The sequence below is a fragment of the Penicillium soppii genome (assembly GCF_028829465.1).
Source record: "Penicillium soppii strain IBT 18220 chromosome Unknown utg000007l, whole genome shotgun sequence".
In the NCBI taxonomy this organism is placed as follows: domain Eukaryota; kingdom Fungi; phylum Ascomycota; class Eurotiomycetes; order Eurotiales; family Aspergillaceae; genus Penicillium; species Penicillium soppii.
Genome location: NW_026643237.1, coordinates 2,513,443 through 2,533,802, shown reverse-complemented (window position 1 = coordinate 2,533,802; position 20,360 = coordinate 2,513,443). Strand labels below are relative to the sequence as shown.

At 48.4% G+C, this 20,360-nt stretch overlaps 8 protein-coding genes across 8 annotated transcripts; 4 read left to right on the top strand and 4 right to left on the bottom strand.

Moving 5' to 3' along the window:
• Positions 1-373: 373 nt before the first annotated feature.
• N7529_010227 (mannose-1-phosphate guanylyltransferase) lies at positions 374-1,874 on the top strand (the record flags this gene model as incomplete). Its single annotated transcript, XM_057245754.1, has 4 exons — positions 374-430; positions 487-543; positions 613-1,788; positions 1,848-1,874. 4 exons carry the CDS (start codon positions 374-376, stop codon positions 1,872-1,874), a joined length of 1,317 nt encoding a protein of 438 aa, XP_057094017.1.
• Positions 1,875-2,258: 384 nt separating this feature from the next.
• Positions 2,259-3,126, bottom strand: N7529_010226 (uncharacterized protein; the record flags this gene model as incomplete). Its single annotated transcript, XM_057245753.1, has 2 exons — positions 2,259-2,912; positions 2,965-3,126. 2 exons carry the CDS (start codon positions 3,124-3,126, stop codon positions 2,259-2,261), a joined length of 816 nt encoding a protein of 271 aa, XP_057094016.1.
• Positions 3,127-3,383: 257 nt separating this feature from the next.
• On the bottom strand, positions 3,384-5,177 carry N7529_010225 (putative oxidoreductase, FAD-binding; the record flags this gene model as incomplete). Its single annotated transcript, XM_057245752.1, has 1 exon — positions 3,384-5,177. The coding sequence occupies one exon, from the start codon at positions 5,175-5,177 to the stop codon at positions 3,384-3,386; it is 1,794 nt and encodes a 597-aa protein (XP_057094015.1).
• Positions 5,178-5,845: 668 nt separating this feature from the next.
• N7529_010224 (uncharacterized protein) lies at positions 5,846-6,663 on the top strand (the record flags this gene model as incomplete). Its single annotated transcript, XM_057245751.1, has 2 exons — positions 5,846-6,281; positions 6,386-6,663. The coding sequence occupies 2 exons, from the start codon at positions 5,846-5,848 to the stop codon at positions 6,661-6,663; spliced, it is 714 nt and encodes a 237-aa protein (XP_057094014.1).
• A 2,022-nt stretch (positions 6,664-8,685) lies between these two features.
• Positions 8,686-13,689, bottom strand: N7529_010223 (uncharacterized protein; the record flags this gene model as incomplete). Its single annotated transcript, XM_057245750.1, is given in 6 exon segments — positions 8,686-11,374; positions 11,435-11,525; positions 11,538-11,592; positions 12,389-13,342; positions 13,401-13,575; positions 13,601-13,689. The coding sequence occupies 6 exon segments, from the start codon at positions 13,687-13,689 to the stop codon at positions 8,686-8,688; spliced, it is 4,053 nt and encodes a 1,350-aa protein (XP_057094013.1).
• Positions 13,690-14,110: 421 nt separating this feature from the next.
• Positions 14,111-15,813, top strand: N7529_010222 (putative transcription factor Rap1; the record flags this gene model as incomplete). Its single annotated transcript, XM_057245749.1, has 4 exons — positions 14,111-14,230; positions 14,286-14,371; positions 14,441-14,681; positions 14,737-15,813. 4 exons carry the CDS (start codon positions 14,111-14,113, stop codon positions 15,811-15,813), a joined length of 1,524 nt encoding a protein of 507 aa, XP_057094012.1.
• A 333-nt stretch (positions 15,814-16,146) lies between these two features.
• N7529_010221 (chromo domain-containing protein) lies at positions 16,147-17,210 on the bottom strand (the record flags this gene model as incomplete). Its single annotated transcript, XM_057245748.1, has 7 exons — positions 16,147-16,174; positions 16,225-16,250; positions 16,306-16,705; positions 16,755-16,834; positions 16,892-16,934; positions 16,985-17,129; positions 17,204-17,210. The coding sequence occupies 7 exons, from the start codon at positions 17,208-17,210 to the stop codon at positions 16,147-16,149; spliced, it is 729 nt and encodes a 242-aa protein (XP_057094011.1).
• A 359-nt stretch (positions 17,211-17,569) lies between these two features.
• On the top strand, positions 17,570-19,791 carry N7529_010220 (chaperonin-containing T-complex subunit CCT5; the record flags this gene model as incomplete). Its single annotated transcript, XM_057245747.1, has 10 exons — positions 17,570-17,579; positions 17,653-17,670; positions 17,735-17,783; positions 17,871-17,964; positions 18,019-18,102; positions 18,178-18,467; positions 18,520-19,168; positions 19,227-19,545; positions 19,608-19,696; positions 19,747-19,791. 10 exons carry the CDS (start codon positions 17,570-17,572, stop codon positions 19,789-19,791), a joined length of 1,647 nt encoding a protein of 548 aa, XP_057094010.1.
• Positions 19,792-20,360: the final 569 nt, after the last annotated feature.

Here is a 20,360-nt window from a genome sequence, read left to right as displayed (position 1 = left end):
TATATGTAGGTAGCATTAGAGATACTTATTATCTCATAGACCTGGGTTTAGGTATCTTATTGGCCGTGAGAGTGAGCTCTTTTTTGATCTCCCAAGAAGAAGAAGGTCGACAGAGAAGCAGCCAATATATAAAAGGGCAGTCAAACACATTGAAATATCCCCATGGTCGAATCCAGCTATAAATAAAAACCAGGAGTCTACACAACGTAAACAAATGCGCAAAATATGAATTGAAGGCCGAAAGGAGTAAAACGTTGTCAGGTGAGGCTCCCCACCGAAAGCGTCGTCTTGGCGCTTGGGGGGTAGCTCCGGGGGTTCTTTGCCCTTTTTCCAGACAATTCTAACCTTTGCATCCCCTTGCATATTAATCGTCATGCTCCAAGTACCAGTGCGGGAACAAGCCCAAGCCTCCACCAAGGCTGTGATCTTGGTAAGTGCCCAAAGGATATCATCCCCACCATAACAAAACTGACACCTTGTCCACAGGTTGGTGGCCCCTCAAGAGGCACTCGGTTCCGCCCATTGTCACTCGATGTGCCAAAGGTATGCCTCCTTGCTTGGATTGAATAATGTTTGAGGGTCCATGAATGAAAATTGACACTATTCACATAGCCCCTATTCGAAGTCGCCGGTCACCCCATCATCCATCACTGCCTGAAGGCGGTGGCGAAGGTCCCCGAAGTTCGCGAGGTGATTTTGGTCGGATACTACGATGAGAGTGTCTTCCGGGACTTCATCAAGGATGCCTCGAAGGAATTCCCCCAACTCCGCATCCTGTATTTGCGTGAATACACAGCATTGGGTACTGCAGGTGGCCTGTACCACTTCCGCGATGCGATCCTCAAGGGCAAGCCTGAGCGCCTCCTCGTGCTCAACGCCGATGTCTGCTGCTCCTTCCCACTGGGCGAGATGATGAAGCTGTTCGAGGAGAAGGACGCTGAGGCTGTAATCCTGGGCACACGCGTGTCCAACGACACAGCAACGAACTTCGGATGCATCGTGTCCGACTCCCACACCAAGCGTGTCCTGCACTACGTCGAGAAGCCCGAGTCGCACATCTCCAACTTGATCAACTGCGGCGTCTACCTCTTCGCCACAGAGTGTATCTTCCCCGCCATCCGCAGCGCCATCAAGCGCCGCACCACCCGCCCTCGTCTCCTCTCGTACCCCTCCTCCGATAACCTAGAGTCTTCTTTCGTCGCCACCGGAGACGACGAGGATTCCGAGAAGAGCGAAGTCCTCCGTCTGGAGCAGGACATCCTCTCCGATCTCGCCGACAGCAACCGCTTCTTCGTCCATGAAACAAAGGACTTCTGGCGCCAGATCAAGACCGCTGGCTCCGCCGTGCCCGCAAACGCCCTCTACCTCCAAAAGGCGTTCCAGGCCGAGTCCCCTGAACTCACTCCTCCTTCCGCCACTATCGTGCCCCCCGTCTACATTCACCCTACTGCCTCCGTCGATCCCACCGCCAAGCTTGGCCCTAATGTCTCGATTGGTCCCCGTGTTGTTGTTGGTGCTGGTGCCCGTATCAAGGATTCGGTCGTTCTCGAGGATGCTGAGATCCGCCACGACGCTTGTGTCATGCACTCCATTATCGGCTGGAGCAGCCGTGTCGGTGCCTGGGCCCGTGTTGAGGGTACTCCCATTCCTATTGGCAGCCACTCCACCAGCATTGTCAAGCAGGGTATCAAGGTGCAGAGCATCACCATTCTCGGCAAGGAGTGTGGTGTTGGTGACGAGGTCCGCGTGCAGAACTGTGTTTGCCTGCCTTACAAGGAGCTCAAGCGTGTATGTTTTCGATGCTTATCCCTCCCCTCTGTTGTGCCACGAACTAACCATATTGATAGGATGTTTCCAACGAGGTCATTATGTAAATTGATTAGCTTTGGTCGTTGATCTTTGAAAAATACCTCTTTGATCTTCTCTCATCTATACGGCTTTATTGTCGGATTTGTCTCATCTCATCTTATCTGCCGGTTGGATGGTTATTTGCTTCGTGAGCGCAGCCGATCTACAGGATCTTTTTGTTTTAATCTTTGGCCCAATATGAGAGTCGTTAGAGTCCTTCATTGCTATTTTAATTCCCCCTTAGTATATCACATGAATATGAACCCTTGAGAACGCCGTCATGCAAATCCCTGTCGTCAATATAAAGGTCCAAGTCCTTCTATATGCAACATGTAAATGTCATAAGAAATCCGCTTGCTGTCATCGATGTAAAGATAAGAAAACTTAATCCAAAAATTCACCTCCCTAACTTAACGATACATAGCAGGATCGTACCCAGTCTGCTCCGCAGGCCGCTGATACCCAGTCTGATTCTGATCATACGGGCCGAATCTATCTCCAGGCGCACCACGGTGGTTCATTCCTGGCGCACCATCATAGTAACCATGCGACTGGCCAGCATGGGCATACTCATCGCGACCATAGCCAGGCGGACCCTGTTCATAGCTACCAGGCACGGCAGGCGGCATATCATGGAAATCGTTCAGAGCAGGTGTTGACTCGCTGTGGCGATCATCCATCTTGACATCAAACGCGCCCGAGTCATCCATGCCAGGCTGGGATCCCATCGCGCCGTAGTTGCCGAAGCGGGACTGGCGCCGGCGCACGATGACATCCAGCCAGACTGCTGCGATGGACGAGGCAAGACCAGTCACGGTGAATGTGAATACGGCTTTGTAGCTGCGGCACACGGTTATGCCGGCTGCGTTGCCCCAGGTTGTTGTTGTACAGGATGTTGTTATTGAGCCGGCCATGCTCCAGCTCATGAGGCCGAGGCTGAGAGCCCAGAGGATTGTAAGGAGGATGTTGACGGAGATGGAGAGTTTTGTGGATAGACCGCAGCTGCAGTGGATCACTGAGGTGAGGATGATGTTTATGAGGGAGAGTGCGGATGTCACGAGGAGCTGGTTGTTGTTAGTTTTGGTGTGATGCAATGATCGAGGAATTTTTACTTACCACAAGGAATGAATATGGTAGTTTATAGCCATCGGCGTGGAGATGATAGATGAATATGGCTAGAATCACGCCTACCACGAGTGAGGAGAGAAATATGATGAAGCGAATGAGATGGAATGGGAGAGGCGGATACGCCGATGGCTTGACTGAAGGCGACCGCATGGTAAAACTGAAGATTGATGTAAAGAAAGAAACCAAATCCCCGGTGTTGTCAGCCCCTACATAATAACATTTTAGAGGGTAAACAATCTCCACTTAAACACGTTGGGGCATGCGTCACGCCTATTTTTATCTTTTTGAAGATCTGGGCTGTGCGAGCATCTTTTACTTTTTTTGATTGATTGATATTTTTTTGATTTGATTTGTCTCAGAAAAGGGTGGTATGTTTCACGATAACTATAGTCATATTAACTAACTAATTAATAGTTAAAATCCTCATAGACCACAGTCTTCCCCGCAAGCCAATTTAACACCATCCGCTTCAAGGTCACTCCCGCACAGAGGTACCAACGATCTGCTAGCGTAAGGTCTAAGTCCTCGGCCTGCATTCGTCGCCGTATCAACAGCCCAGAGGATTGAATCCCGTCCCACAAGCGTCGATCGGCCCCATCGAGGTCCACTTCGCGGCCGGTGATAAACAAAGTCGTTGACACGGGCAACTGGGGCCAGCGTTGGAAAGTGTCATGCACAAGCCCTATATCCTGGATCGAAACCGACCAAAATAGCCGCAGCTGGGAAATGTTCAAATCGGGCAGCTGTGCAAGAAGTGGTGTGATGCCAATGCCACCCGCTATGAAGGGCGTGATGATGCCCTCTCCAGTGGACACTTGGAAGCTGCCCCCGAATCCTTTCAGAGGCACTTCCAATCCTGCCCGCTCGTTGACTTGGAATAGGTATTTGGTTACAGGGCCATTCCGTCGAATCATCATCTCAAATTGATCTTGCGGTAGGTCGCGACCGGGGTATGAAGAAACAGTGAAGGTTCGAACATAGTCGTCATTCAGGCTGGTTGGATCGTCTTCTCGCATGTGGCTATATCCCATGTCCAATTCATCTTCAAATGACAGTGTGGCATATTGTCCTGCAGTCCATGATGTTGGTCCACGACCGGAGACGCGGAAACGAACCCGTTTGATGGACGGCGTGATGTCCTCCTTTTTGATCAATGTTGCCGTTGCATCTGGGTTATCATTTTTCTGAACGCCGGGTAATTGTTTCTCGTTGATGAGATATCGCACACTTGGGTTGTATGGAGAAGGTTCTCCAGTCTTGCCACGAAAGGCCAGTCCGTTTTGAACGAAGATTGCAGCATCAACAGTGAGTCGAATGGCAAGATTGGACCGTGGAAGTATAGTAGAAGCAGCTTTCCCAGCTAGTATTTCTGTGCGACCTGTCACATAGAGTACATGGCCGTTCTCAAAATCCGGCACAGCATAGCCGGCCAGTGGTGTAGTTTGCAGATTGCCTAGTGTTTGGTACAATCTGTTTCCCGAATACTCGGGATATACAAGTACAGCACCACTCGGCTGATTTGATTCAACGCGCATAAATCCAGGCGGACCGCCGCGGGTATTTGTGTCCATGTTAGTTGTTCCATGAGACGAAGATACGAACATGGTATCTGCGCGAGACAGGAGCTCAACTGCGGCGGCATTCAATTGCGGCGAATCCGAAACAAGTTTGGGGTCAGGTTGTGCAGGTACAATATGCTTCTTATTCATGTATTTTGGACAATTTCCCAGGCTCTCTTCGATGTGGACGATCAGCTGTGCCTGTCCTGGGTCTGTATCAGACAGCGAGCCCGCGACCATTCTGCCATACAGCTTCACTCTCCGGCGGTGTTCTAAGTCGATTGCTAATCCTGAGACCATCTTTCCTATTCCTAAATCGCTATCAGAGTGGTCGTCCGTCCAGTTACCTAGTAAAGCTTGGACAACGGGATCGTATTTAGTGTCCACCTGCGTCCGGAGGCCTATGGAGGATTCGGCAACCGGCCCCGCAAAACCCTCTGTGCCTCCCCATATTGTTGACCATGGCCGACCCTCCGAGTCAAGTGTGCCTAACGCCAACAAGGGGGCTTGTTGGACAAGGAATCCGGCACCCGGGCTGAGGTACGGAACAGTGGGATTCTCGCCGTGAGGGGCTCGAAGTAAACGGTGTATTTCCTCTTCACCGTGATGCCAAGAAACAGTATTTGTTAATATTGTAGCCATCGAATCAGCGAGATTGAAGAAAGGTGAGATTGAGAAGCTCATTTTGAGATAATTCAGCCACAGTATTTGAGATTATTCATCGCGTCATCACTTTCTCGTAATATAGCGGCAGGCACGAACTTCTATTTCTAATCAATCTAATCAACAATATCTCCCCTGTGTACGGAGAAGGCTATAATTTGAAGTGGAACAAGCGAAACAAGGCACCTGCAGGATTCCAATCTTAGGTAGACCTTTTGATCATTCCTCGTACTGGTGCCAAGTGGGGTTTCACCGCGATGAGTCGAATATATATATGGGGAATATCGACCTAAATCCAAAAGCGAGGCCAGTCAGATAGTCAGAATAAAGCAAAGATGATCTAGGAAGCTCCCATAGATTGCTGAACGATTAAGTAAAACAACAAAAGTATTCAGCACTCTGTGATTCCCCAGATATCAATTCTGATGGTTACCGCCCAATCACAACTGCCGTGCCGCGTTGACTTGCTGCCTTCGAACATGAATCCCTTATTTTAAACCAATTCCTCTGCAATTCTGCAATTCTGCATTTTCATTTTTAGAATCCTGTGACCTAGAGTGTGAGAAAACAATTCCAGGTGTCACAAACCGGGCCCTTCTCGAGCGATAAAACAGCCTCGGCGAAAGCTTGACTCCGCATGCACAACCATGTCGACCTACGAAAGTGAGGACCCCCTGAGAACGCCTCACATGAAAGCAGAGAGCGAAGCTAACCTTCATCACCTTAATCCAGTTGAACACAACACAACCGATCCCTCAACGGCCCAGGTCCCACGTCGCCGTCGCCCCGATCTCTCCACCTTCTTCTCTACCCTCTCCGAAATCACTCCAGCTCCCGATCACAGACCCCATGCAGTTCCTGTCCCTGGTGATGTGAGCGCCGCCTTCTACTCCCTCGCCGAGGCGCTGGACATGATGCGCCGGGAGACCGATTCGACGAACACCGAAGCGCAACAGGACGGCACCGACAATGACGGCTCGGATAACGGGCGCGATTTGTTGACCACAATGATCCAGTCGCTTCTCGCACAGGCGGATACACCGCCACGGGAGGTGGAGGGTGTTTCGGAGGAATACTGCGATAGTAAGAAGCTCCGTCAGCTTGTTGATCATGATCTGTTGGTCTCGAGACCGTAACTATTTCATGGCACTTTTGATGCATTTGGCTAACCACTAGGATCTGAACAGTGCTCGACCGCGTCCCCAAATCATCACTCAAGCCCTCTGACATCTGTCCCATCTGCAATAACCCCTTTCTGGAAGATGAGTTCCCGCTCGTCGTGCGGTTGCCCTGCCACCCTACACACTGCTTTGATTTGGAGTGCGTGCGGCCGTGGCTGCGACTCCGCGGGACATGTCCGCTTGACCGCGTTGATTTTACCAAGCAGCAGAGAGAGAAGGCGGAGGCTAAGAAGAAGCTTGTTGAGGAAGACGAGGAAGAGGAGTGGGATGGCATGTATGGTTGATAATATTTGAGAAAAAATATGCACATACATGGACCGTAGAACGTTCATTGTGATGTCTCCTCCAATGAAGTTAAATATTGAACATAACGTAACGCCGTCATGCTTCCTTGCGCAATTATTTGTCTGTCTCTGAATATTGTTCCTCTGGCAACTCCGTTAACACTTTCCAGTGTGTTTTCAGTGCTCTTATACTAAGTTTATTTCTGATCTACTATTTCCATGCGTACATATGTAAGTATGGGTTGCTATCTATGAAGCACTCTACGAAGACTGCCTAGGTACGGGTAAGAAATAACAATGTTTAAGGGAAGCAAGTATATCGTTCTAGCATTCAACGTTGATTAGAAGGGGTTATTCAATTTATGGTCTAGGATTTCTCGTAGCAACTTTATCTATCGGTCCTTTTACCAGGATTATGTGTGGATAGAGATGCTTGTATTTAATCCCTCATTTCACTTTCCTCCACTGCCTCTATGCAAGGCATTCAGATCCAATCCATATTTTTTTAAAAAATATATAGAACCCATGATAGATATTGTTCGGTGTGACTAACTATCATAGATGTAGATGAACTTGAGGTGGTCCAGCATTAGAGCTTGACCAAAGGTTATTGAAGTACAATTCCATCACACAGCATCTATCCTCCCCATTGAAAGGAATCCAACGATCAAGGTGAGCCGCCTCGAAAGATATAGATGGACAGAGAGCCAGGACGTGGCCCACTTCAGCCGCTGACTCATGTACTATCCCTACGCATAGGAGACATCCAGTCAATCCGGCCTTTGTGTCTTGCGTCTGTTGTCGGGAGGAACCGTGACAAGATTGAGCGGATGAGTGTCTAGTCCTGATATTCAGTAAGCGGAGCTTGCATGTCTATCCAGGTTTCTAGTTGCTCAATTCTCCATGTCAGGTCCTTCAAGCCCTCGCAGAATGCGAAGCCCAACTCGAGATCGAGAGGGTCAGCTCTAGGCCGTTTCGGCCAAAACTGCCTAGTTTGATGCTGAGTCCACTTCTTGGCAAAAACGATGAGAATCACCATTGTCACGCATAGTATTAGTGAAATGAAAACAAGTGTCAATGTCTCCCAGAATGAAGGCATTGTTGGATGAATCGGTGGCAATACTTACTGGAAGTAAATATCCCACCATTGCTAAGAGAGTGAGGTAAACATATAAGAAAGAAATTAGAAGATATAGCGAAGGTGGATATGAAGTAAAGATGCAGACCTTCCCGGAGAAGGTGTTCTCAGTTCAGTATTGTGGTGGGTGTGATCCAAATTGGGACACTCGATGATGAATGATGAGAATTTATATTTCAACCAGGACTTGGACTTGGTATTTATATCTGGGCGAGGGTAGAATCCTCGATGAGGAGAATAGCTTGACAATGAAGCCGAATGGCCTTTGTTAACAGAACAAAAGTTGATCAAAGACAATATACACAAAGATATCAGAGATGTCAAAGAAAATACGCAAAAACTGCACCTAAAGAGAGGCAAAAAAGAGCTTGAAAGGGAGTTTCAATTCCATTGTATCTAGGTATGGAAGACCCTGATTAGCGGTAACCAGTCACAAGTAATATTGAGGAGGTACCTTGGAAATTTACGTCCAGATAGGATACTAGTAGATATGTCCTCGAAATCATCAACTTGAGGGATCATGTATGTGCCGAAGTTAATGTTCATGAAACAAGATACAGGAACTAGATCTACAGGCACCAACATATGATGTTCAGGCACCAGGCCTCGATCTGTGATGTCGTTTATGTTCAAAGCAAAGTATTGAAGGGAGTACGTTGTAGCGAACTGTTCAGGCACTACCTAGTTACGTAGGCTCGCTTGTTAACTAGCGGTATATATCTATCATGCTAAGGTCGTTCGGGTTGGCCTATTGAGGATGGATTATTTCATTAAATCATAAGCTATTGAGTACATTTGGTTCACAGCAGCTAGGTTTGTATCAATCGGAGATAGACCATTGCACTCTATGTACAGTATTCGGTACAGCATTTATCACACAAATTTCATGGAATTTCCTCAGCCCGTGGCTTGGGACGAATAGCCAACTTGCCCGCCTGGTTGATCATTGCTTCATATCCAGCTTTTTCCAACACGCCACCGTCCTTGTTGACAACTTCACGGGCCTCGAGTTCCTCAACAAGCCGCTGGTTCTCGCGGTTGCCCTCCAGCAGGAATTTTAGACACATCACGGCATGCTCCTTGATATACGGGTTATGGGCATCAAAGGCAGTGCAGCAAAGGATCGCCTCGACACCGCCGTAACGACGGATCTGCTCCTGGACATCAGGGCACTTCCAAACCAACGAGGAAAGCACAAGCACAACAAGCTTTTTGAGATTGCGCCACTCGAACTCGGAGGGATCTTCGGTAATGGGCGGCGACTCAGGCCGGGAGTCAACGCTGCCAGCTCCAGTATCGACGGGGTCTGTGTCGGTTGGGTCGTAAGGGCGTTCAACGGCAACAGGTGCCGGGTTTGAGCCGGATGCGTCGTTTGCGACGTCGCTGCGCGGCGGTGGCGGAGGTGGCACAGAGCCAAATGACAACTGGCTCAGTTGGCCCTTGGGAATGCTTGCTTCCAACTCTTTGATCAAGGTCACTAGGTCATAAACAATCTCCCATTTGACCAGCAGGTTTTTCCAGTCGTTATTTTCGGTTAGGACGGCAAAGAACTCCAAAAACTGGTAAACACCTTCGTAAACCCGTTCCATGTCCCAGAGATTGAGAGGGAAGTCTTCTGACAGTGCCCGTTCGGCACGGATTTGGCCTTGGAGGTAGATCAAGGCACAAGTCTCGGGGATAATGTTGCCACGGAAGATAGTGAAGATGTATCGGACAGTAAGGATATCCACTCGAGCTAGCGCGCTGGGGCTGCGGGGAATGTTGGTTTGGGTTGAGCCTGTCACTGAAGCAGGAGAATACTTGGCTCGGAAGATGTGAGTGAGAATTTTGATCACCACCGCCTGTGCTGGGGAGATAATATCCTTGGGCTGGCCAAAGTCAGAGTAGGCATGAGACATGAGTCCGTTTTTGAGAACAGCTTCCATAATCTGGACCATCATCTTGAAGTAGAGCTCATCGTCAGGGAGATCCCATGCTGCGATGAAAATCAAGAGTTCACGAAGCAGGTTGCGTCCTGTCTCCTGCGTGAGCAGAATATGGCATCGGAGGGATTGCATGTTTCTGGAGCCACTCCGTTCGCCACCCTTGAGGCCGAAACTGTCGACAATACCGGCCTGTACAATCATAGGCAAGGCTTCGATTTCAGCTGGTCCAAGTACAAGGGGAATATCGGTCAAAAGACCCCGTTGTTGGTCACCAGGGCGGCCGCGATATTCATCGTCTTCCTCTTCTTCGTCATCATCGGGGTCTCCATCACCGTCATCATCCACGTCATCCTCTCCATCTCCATCGATGCTTCCATCAGCCATAGCCTCCAGGCTACGTGAGTCGTCATCGCCCACCGTGTGAGCATCTCCGTGGTCATAGTCATGCTCCTCATCTCCATCAATATGTGATGGCTCTTGGAGCCGGGCCATAAGTTCGTCCTTGGCCTCCTGTAGCGTCTCAGCGGCAGATTGGGATGATCGGGGCATGCTGGTGTCTTCTTCTGTGACAGGACCATCGACTAAACCGAAGTCCTGAATTTCTGGTAGATCGGCCCAGCATAGACGAGGGAAACCGGCTGTGAGACTGCGGTCAATAGTCAAGATGGTCTTCTTCTTGGTAACCTCGTGCTCTTCCTCTTCTTCATCCTGGTGTGCCCCATGATCCACATGGCCCTCCTCTTCTTGCTCCTCGGGCTCATCATTCTCCTCGTCGTGAAGCGCAGATGGTAGCTCACGAGCCCGGTCCTGAAGATCAGACCAGCCATCAACCTTAGCGCCCAGAATCGCAGTCAGAGCAGCCCGGATGTCTTTAACTTGATCCGGGTCTCTGCCCATTTCTTGGATAGCACTGAGGTCTCGTCCCAGAATTCTCTCCATGTGATCCTTGATATTCGCCAAAAGCAACATGGCGGCTTCTTCCTTGATGGTAGCAGGCTCCCGGGGGAATTTGGCGATCGTCTCTAGCAACAAGTCTTCCGCGGTCTGATCATAAAGTGCGCGGATTGGCGGGTTGATGACACGCTCTCCAACCTGCACAACGGGCGCAACTCCTTCGCGCGGGCCACCACCTGCCAAAGGCTCCTTGGGCTTGATGATGTTTGTATCAGCAGTTGAGTGGTAACCAAAGAGATCCAACCAGAGAACCATCTTGCGATGTTCATTGTGCATGATGAAGTTGTGAAGGAACTGAAGGCACGTAATCAAAAGGCGCTTATAGAGATTGACCACTTTTTGCCATCGCTCCTCATTCCGTGCATTTGTCTCTCCGTCGAAGCCTCTTGCTGTGACCCGAACACAAGTATCAATGAGTGCGAGGATTCTTTGGTCGAAGCCTGCCTGCGCCGCGAGGTTTTGTGCTTTCTTGGTTGTGGCTAGCAGGTTACGGGCAATCGTACACAGATCATTGAGGCGCTCAATGTCCTTGACAAGTGAGAAATAGTTGTAGGCAATTAGATTAGACGAAGAGTGTTCGTAGCTTGCGGCAGGGCTTTTCCACGCGAAAGATTGGGACTCGAGGACAGGGATCGCTTTGGTGAGGACATTGGTAAGGCCTTGCCAGATATCTGGCGACATGCCAAGATTGTGACTAGGAGCGCGCAAGACATTAGTGTTTGCATCAAACTAATTTCAATATGTATATGCTTACCGAACATCGCTTTCTTGATGCGTCTTGTACAAGATCTTCTTTCCAGCAGCAAGCATGTGCTCCAAGCGTTTGTCATCGATCATGCCCCGGACTTCGTAGTGACTTAGGGTTCCCGCAAGAATCACCTTGAGCATTAACTCAGCAGGTGTGCACAATGGCTTTGGCTCAGCCATGGCGCCAGAAAAATCCAGATGCAACGCGTATCTAAAAAAACAGCGCGGGGAGATCGGAGGTGGGATGAGGGAATCAAAGATTCGGAGCTGTGGAGAGACAAATTTTCCGCCCGCACTAGAAGGCTGCTTATTGGTCCGCTCCGAACTATGCACACAAGCCTATAGCTTTTTTATTTTTCTTCTCCTTTTTTTTGGAATATTATTTGCGTAGGTTTGACTTAGAACGCATTAAAAAAGGATAGGTAGTGAAGTAGGCAGTGAAATAGGTATTCATATGATATAACTTAAAAATTGGCTAAATGTAAGTCATTAAAACTATCTAAAGCGTTAGGATCTACAATTATAGGTATAGATATACCTCTGACAGTCCCTGAAATAGACAAATCGGTTGTAGAATAGACAATGATTATAGAATAGTTGAAGGTATTGATAGGTAGACCTTTTAGATAGCAGGCGTAGTCCTAAATCATATAACTGGGAAATGTATAGATGAGCATCATTTACTCGTTAACTAACTAGCAATTAGTTAGATAACATCCAAGAAATGAAGCACAAGCACGCAGTATTATTGGGGATAAGAAAACCTCTTGGCTCAGCCGCGCTTCGAGGGTTGTAGAGAGGGATATAGAGAGGGTTCTAATTAACTTGGTTTTGTTTCTCTCTACGGAGTACATTGCTACACTATGTTCGTTCATGTTATGGATCTGCTGCATCTTCATTTGTGATCTTGTCAGGTTATACACTTTAGTTTGCATCAATCAAATGTTCAAGATCTGCGGACGGATAGTCCCACCACATCTCGAAGGTTATACCAAAAGCCCATGTCATATATATTGTCAATATCTTTCATGCTGCTGAGTCGCTTCCATCGAGGGTCGGGCGGTACATCTGATTCAGGGCGACTTGCTATACAGTTGGAGTTGGATGCCAGCAAGCATCCTTCGGTCGGAGGATCTTCATCAGTAACAAGAATTTGATCTGTGTATACGGGCCACATTGGATCATCACGATCCTGAGGAAGTGGATTCTCAAATATCAGACTTCGCTTGGTCTTGAAGACCAAGCCGTCTTCCACGTCTTCTTTCCAGTCAGACCACTTAGCACTCTCGTTCGTTGTCATGCCAGCCCAAATGAGATAAGTATGATATGCTAAGAACGATATTGCCAATGGGGCAGTCATGAGCATCAGCAAGAAGATAGTCCCAATCTTCGGGTCAGTAGCGATCACAACGCTCCATGTGTTGATCCAGGTTGTCCATCCCTGCATAGCTAGCTTTATCTCTGGTGGGACTAGCTGCTCCAGCGTCTCAGACAGTAAACAATGGCCAAGGTAGGATCCGTAAACCAACATGGCAGAGAGTGAGACCAGCAGCGAGATGAAGTACACGCAGTTGTTGGCCCCAACGCAATTCATTAACCAGACACAGTGATGATCATGTCGAGAGATACAAGCCTGACAGAAGCTGCAATGTTTGCTCCGTGCTGGCTTGAGAAATTCACAAGTACTACAGCGATGACCTGGGTGAAAGAGGACTCGGTCATACGGGTAGCGCCTCATCTCTTCATCGTGATTTTCAGCTGTGATAGATGATTTGGTAACCACGCATTTATAGAGTAGTACATATGGCAATATGATAGCGCCAGGAACCCAAAGACGATGAGAGTTTGATAGTCGAGGCCACGCGGCCGGAACAAAAATGCCTTGTCCGATAACCAGCAGAGAAATGAAGAAGATCTATTATGAATAATCAGCTTTAGGCGAGGGGATCTATATACTGATTTCTAGCACGTACCAAAACCAGCGGATGATTCTCCTTCAATATGTAACTCCCAGATCGATTCCAGCACCGCACTACTCGCCCGCCAAATAAATGACTGTCGACAACGGCAATTCCATTGGGCAAATATACCCAAAGTATCCGGTGGAAAAAGGCCACTGGTGTTTTTCTTGAACGGTCAGCCCAAAGTCTCGAGAAATCGGCACATACCTCACCTGAAAGCTGGCAGCCTGCCAAATAACGCGATAAACGTGAACGCCGAGATCGCCAGGATCACCAACGCCACGGTTCTAAGGGCCCCCATACTGAAGCACAATGTTTCTCGCCGAATAGATACAAATCACTAGTTGCTCATTCTTTGGGATCTTTGATGATTCTCGACTATTCTTGAGTGGTAATCGACCAAGCCGTTCCAACGAGTCGTCGGTTTTGTGTACTCCACGTGACCAGAATCTTCTGGTCTCGGCGTCAACCAACCATCTCATCTAGATCCCCCAAACATCAAAATTGCTAAATTCACTTCTTTAACTTTCAACACTGGCAGAACATTGATACCGTGTGTGGCGTGTAACACTGCCCACTGCTGAAGAGAACAAAGCCCCAGCGACACGTCAGCACGTGATATCGCGTCGCCAACCAAAAACCAGACAAAGACGTGTATAAACTCGTCTTTGGGCCTGGTGGCCGCGAAGAGAGTCTCTAGTTATGATCTTTGAGGATTCAAAATGTCTTTCAATGCAATCAACCAGTCTCAAGCTGAAGATGTACCAACGCTATTCCAAGGCGCACGATTCTGGCTATCCCAGACCATTCCACAGAGGTCAACATTCAAAGAATTGATCAAGGTACGTGTTGCTTTTATTCTTTTTGTGGGACTCTCAAATTCTAAGGATGACATAGAAACATGGTGGTACCGTTGTGCTAATGGAAGGTGATGCGGATGTCAAGCTTGTGGACCATACGAGGAAAAACCTCCCTAGTGACACGTACTATCCCTTTCTTCTGGTTCAAATCAATGTAGCCTGGCTTTCGGCAATATGCTAACTCAATATCAGATTCTCATATCAATATGTGGAGCGCTCCATTCAAAAGAGACAACTTGAAGATTTGGAAGCTCACAGAGCAGGGCCTTCTAAACCCCGTCCAATGGGGGCATCAAACATCCCCACGAAAGGCACAAGAACGTTTTACAATCTAAAAGAGGATCAACTTCTTTTTGACTGGGTTGAGCATTTTAAACAAGAGCCAGGAGCGCCTGTCCAAGGTAACAGGATATATCAAGAGTTGGGCGAATTGGTATGAAGGACACTCACAACTTACACGTGGTCAAATGTTAATTTGCAAATCACAGTATCCCAGTCATTCGTGGCAGTCCTGGCGCAGTCGATACATAAAGCATTTGAATGGCAAAGACCGTCCAGGCGGCGGCGTACCTCGATCACATGAAGAGTTGATACAGTCTGCACCAGCCCAGGGGCAATACCCAAAGACTTTACCCACCCGGACTGAAACAGCACCAAAAGAAAAAATGAGCTCAGGGGTTTCTCAACCACAGTCATCTGCTCTAACTCCCAACAATACCATGATTAGCTCAAAACGAAAACGAGATCCGGTTCCTGCGGTATCTAACCCATCTCGAACCCAAGTCTCACCCTCGAAAAGAAGAGCGATTGAAGCTTCTACTTCCACGGGCTCTCTCTTTCTTCGCGGCAGTGATCAAACCTGTGGGCCACAGCCCAGGTCTCCAACAATTACGACACCGCCGGGCCTCACTCAGGGACCAACAAGAGACACCCACGGCACGTCCTCCTCAAGTCGAAGACCGATTGAAGGTCTGGGGCTTGTCAATCTCCCCACACAGACGCTTCCTACGCAAAGTCCTCAGCAAACAGCGCACGGACCCGCACTGCGCCCAGAAGATAATGCTCAAAAACCAGCGCGGGTACCCCGGCCATTAGGGGACAATGCGTTCGCCAAGTTCGGTCGATTTAAGAAGCAAGAGCACAAGGCAGCGCCGCCGGTCGCCGATCCCTACAAGGACCCTGTCGACCCTGTGTTCCTAGAATTACCATTCCTACCATCCAGTCCAGCATCAGAGGTCGCTGAGGAAGACACCGAAGAGATACCTGATGTTGACAGCTGGATCGATCAACGGCTGGCGCGAGGCGCCAATGAATCACATGTCTTCGATGCCTTGCGCTGTACAAGTATGATTCCAGAAATGGCCGACAGAGTTCTGGAGTCCCTCGCCGCTGGAAATGATATCCCGAACGACATACCTGGTGTCTGGACAGCAGAGGACGATCAATGTCTACAAGCGCAAGATCACTCTGAGGTGCAGCGTGCGTTATCGAAGCACGGATCTGAGGCTTTCAAGGAAAGATGGGAATACTTACGCATGGCTCGGGAAACGGGTCTCATTGACTGATGAAATCGGGAATCTCAAAGGACGAATTCTGATTGCGATTGTAAAGTACATGGAAATTAGCGTATTGCTAGAAACGAGATCATCTCCCAAAGAAACACCGGTGTTGACTTTCCCAGAACGCAAAGAACTTTGCAATCAAACAAGAAACATGGATTTGAGCTTCATACTCAATATGTTTGTGAAAATGGCCGAGCCATCGGGGCAATGTGTGGTTCACTATCTCAGACCTGAGGGAGAAACTTTGTAGAGAATAAATGGCTAAAGTTATACCACATATACGCCATTTGTGTCTGTGCAGTATATGGGACTCTTCGAAGGTTGCATATGGTAGGCTCAATCCTCATTCTCATTCTTGAAGACGCTGCAAAAAGTTAAAATTTGTTTCTGACTGGCAATAACGAGTTGACTCACAGGTGCGATTCGTAAAATTTGAGCATCTTGGTTGAAGTTTAGTATTCGGATCGATCTTTTGCACTCTTGGTGTAGACATACCTTTAGAGGACATTTCTCATAGCAAACCGGAATTTCCACTGTAGCCTTCTTTCCATTGATGAACTCGAGACATGCGAGGAGAGTTCCTTCATTGCTTTTGAAAATGGTTTCCACCTTCTCGATTTCATTATCCCAGTTCTTGCCCTTGGGCAACCATCCAGCGCCATTTTCTTCGGACGAGGTAGGCTCTTGCTTTGTTGTATCGGTCTGTTTGGGCGTAGACTTTCGTCGTCTCTTGGTCTCAGCGGCTGGAGTTGGGGTAGGAGTGGCTGTCTTTGACTTTGAATCGCCCATAGACTTGCGCTTGCGGCCTGGCTTGGACTTCTGCTTCTGTGTGGGCAGCTCCGGTCGACCTCCCGTCGTTTTGTAGTATGCATTGACAATGTCACCAGCTCCCTCCCTAAGTGTGTAAGCTAATGCTTAAGATAGTGTCGAAAAGCTGAACGTACATTAGACCTTCCTCATCTTCCCATGTGAGGTCATTAGGATCTTCATATCCTTTCCACTTCACTTGTAACTTGAGAGTGCCCTAGAGTTCAGTTAGCTCGTCGCAAATGCGCAATAGGATAAAGTGCTGCTTGCGTACATCATCCAGCCAGCTATGTTGAACGATCTTTTCAACTATGTAGCTGCATCAAGTTAGCAGCAATAGAACGTTACTTTGCCATGCACAGCTCACACTCCATCGTCTTCTTCATCATTATCTTCCTCCTCCTCCTCCTCTTCTTCTTCCTCGGCTTCTTTATCGGCATTGGGTGCCTCCTCTGGGGCATCTCTGAAAGGAATGTCACCAGACTCCTCGTCAGACAGATCCTCTACCGGGGCTGAGGGCAAGAGAAATTAACCAAGATGCTCAATGCGCGCGCGACAACATCAACATTGGGCGGAAAGCACTCACGAGGCATGGTTCTTTTGAATGGCGAAATGTAATTGGATATTTTAGAAAACAGATTGGCGATGGGAGGTAATAACCTCACTTGCGATGAAGTCCAATGATAAGCTGTCGCATTTAAAGCAAGCAATGGGGGGATAGTAAAGAAGCAGAAACGCGTTGTGAAGGCGGAAAGAACACGCTATACCGCTTTGGGTAGTCAGAATTTCATTTGTCAAAAGTGCAATTCGGGAAGCTTCAACCCCTCGGCCCTAAACTTGCTGTGTGCTTTTTCTTTGTCGCTCACTTGATTTTTGCACCTTTAGCTTCATTTATCGAAGCTCTTTTTCTTTAATATCCATATATCCTGCCAGGTGGCAGCCCACCGTCAACATGGCAATGCGTAAGGCTCTCCCCATACCCCTCATTCTTGAAATGTGCTGTGGCTAACTATGTGGATTTTAACCTTCAAACAGAGCTTGACATGTCTCAAGGTGATTAATTCTCGCAGACTAGATTGGTGCGATGCGGATCTTGGTTGCTGACATTCAGGGGTAGCTTCGGTTTTGAAGGACGAGCAGGGACGGCCGTTTATCGTCGTTCGGGAGTATGTTCACCGCTACCTTCGTCTCCTTTTACAATTGAATGTCGAAGATTTGGGACTGGAGGCTGACAGAGCTTTCTGATGAAACAGTCAAGGAAAGAAGAAGAGACAGCATGGCACTGAGGCCGTTAAGTCACACATTGTTGCCGCTAGAACAGTGGCAAACATTGTCAAGTCTTCTCTGGTATGGCATCCGGCAAAGAATAAACAAAACGACTTCTGCTTACCCTATATTTAGGGTCCCCGTGGTCTTGATAAGATTCTGATTTCCGCCGACGGCGACATCACCGTCACCAATGATGGGGCAACCATTCTCGGACAGGTCCGACCCCGAACTCCTTTACCCTCCTCGAGGCCCTATTGCGGTACAGAAAACTGATACAATGGATATGAGTAGATGGAGATCACAAACAATGTCGCAAAGCTGTTGGTCGAACTATCGAGATCTCAGGATGAGGAGATCGGTGATGGCACAACCGGTGTTGTGGTATTGGCAGCGGCCATGTTGGAACAAGCCTCCGACCTCATCGACAAGGGCATTCACCCCATTCGGATAGCGGACGGATACGACCAGGCCTGTGAAATTGCTGTTGCGGAGCTTGACAAGATCAGTGACGAGATTCACTTCAGCGCCGATGATACCACCAACCTCCTCAAGGTCGCCAAGACCAGTCTGGGTAGTAAGATGTATGTGTTTATGAGCTTTTTTGGCCAGTCCAATTTTTGACAATCCCTGCAGTGTCTCCAAGTCTCACGACCAATTCGCCCAGATCGCCGTTGATGCCGTGCTATCGGTTGCCGACTTTGAGCGCAAGGATGTCGATTTCGAGCTGATCAAGGTTGACGGAAAGGTCGGTGGGTCCCTTGAGGACTCTCTGCTTGTCAAGGGTGTGATTGTGGACAAGGACTTCTCTCACCCCCAGATGCCCGACGAGGTTCGGGATGCCAAATTGGCTATCCTGACCTGTCCCTTCGAGCCCCCCAAGCCCAAGACCAAGCACAAGCTTGACATCACGTCGGTCGAGGAGTTCAAGAAGCTGCAAGACTACGAGAAGAAGACTTTCACAGAGATGATCCAGAAGCTAAAGGATTCAGGTGCTAACCTGGTTATCTGCCAGTGGGGCTTCGATGACGAGGCCAACCACCTTCTGCTCCAGAATAACTTGCCTGCCGTTCGGTGGGTTGGTGGACCCGAGATTGAGCTGATTGCAATTGCTACAAACGGTCGCATCGTGCCCCGCTTTGAGGATCTGACATCCGACAAGCTTGGAACAGCTGGTAAGGTCCGTGAGATGAGCTTCGGAACCACAAGAGAGAAGATGCTGGTCATTGAGGAGTGCGCCAACACCCGGGCAGTGACAGTCTTCGTTCGTGGAAGTAACAAGATGGTAGGTCAACCTTGGCGAAGGATCAGGGTAGAAACAATACGTTGCTAACTTACTGCAGATCATTGATGAGGCCAAGCGGTCACTACACGATGCCTTGTGTGTCGTTCGCAACCTTGTTCGCGATAACCGTGTGGTCTACGGTGGTGGTGCTGCGGAGATTGCTTGCTCTATCGCTGTGGAGGATGCCGCTGTCAAGAGCCCCGGCATTGAGCAATATGCCATGCGCGCCTTCGCTGAAGCGCTGGATGCTGTTCCACTGGCCCTTTCCGAGAACTCTGGCCTGAGCCCCATTGAGACTCTTGCATCCATTAAATCTCGCCAGGTCAAGGAGAAGAACACCCGTCTCGGTGTTGACTGCATGATGACCGGCACCAACGGTAAGCCCTTTGCACTCCATCATATGCTAGTCCTGTTCACCCGCTAACATTCAATTCTCTAGACATGCGTGAGCACTTCGCCATTGATCCCTTGATCGGCAAGCGCCAGCAGCTTCTGCTTGCTACTCAGCTTTGCCGCATGGTTCTTAAGGTAAGAATCCTGAATCCTTTCGCTACGCTTCGTTGCTAACAGCAAATTAGATCAACAATGTTATTATCTCTGGGGATGACGAGTCTGAGTTCTAGATTACTCTGTTCTATTCAAATTCCATGACGGTAAAAGAAAAAAATGATGATTCTGGTTTACTTGCTATGTAAAAACATGGTCCGTTACATAGAACCCTTTTAGTTGCAATGAAAACGAAAGGATTGATAATGTTTTTTTTTAACACAGGCGAGTATGAGTTTCATTGTATTTTGGTGATTAGTAGCCTTTCTATGGCCAGACTGATGCCCCAATGATTATAGAACAATAGCTTCATACATACTACAGCGCATATTCTAATTCAACCTATGTAGACAGTCAGCTACTCGGTCTGCGGCAAATCCTTCCCTCCTAACAGAAAGCAGAAAAGGTAGATACCCCGTGCGTTCGCATAGGTTTTGGATAATGTGATCGGGTTGAAGGATGTATGTGGAATGACAAGACAACGCATCACTCATTTGATATAGCATCCTGACTTGACACGGATGCAAGGCTTCAGGTGCTATCCACAAATTATGCAGCAAGACCTAAATTTAAATCTGTCGAAAAACAAAAAGCCGATTCTCGTATCCGGGTAACATGGCGGTGTAGATCCCCATGATGAAAGCCA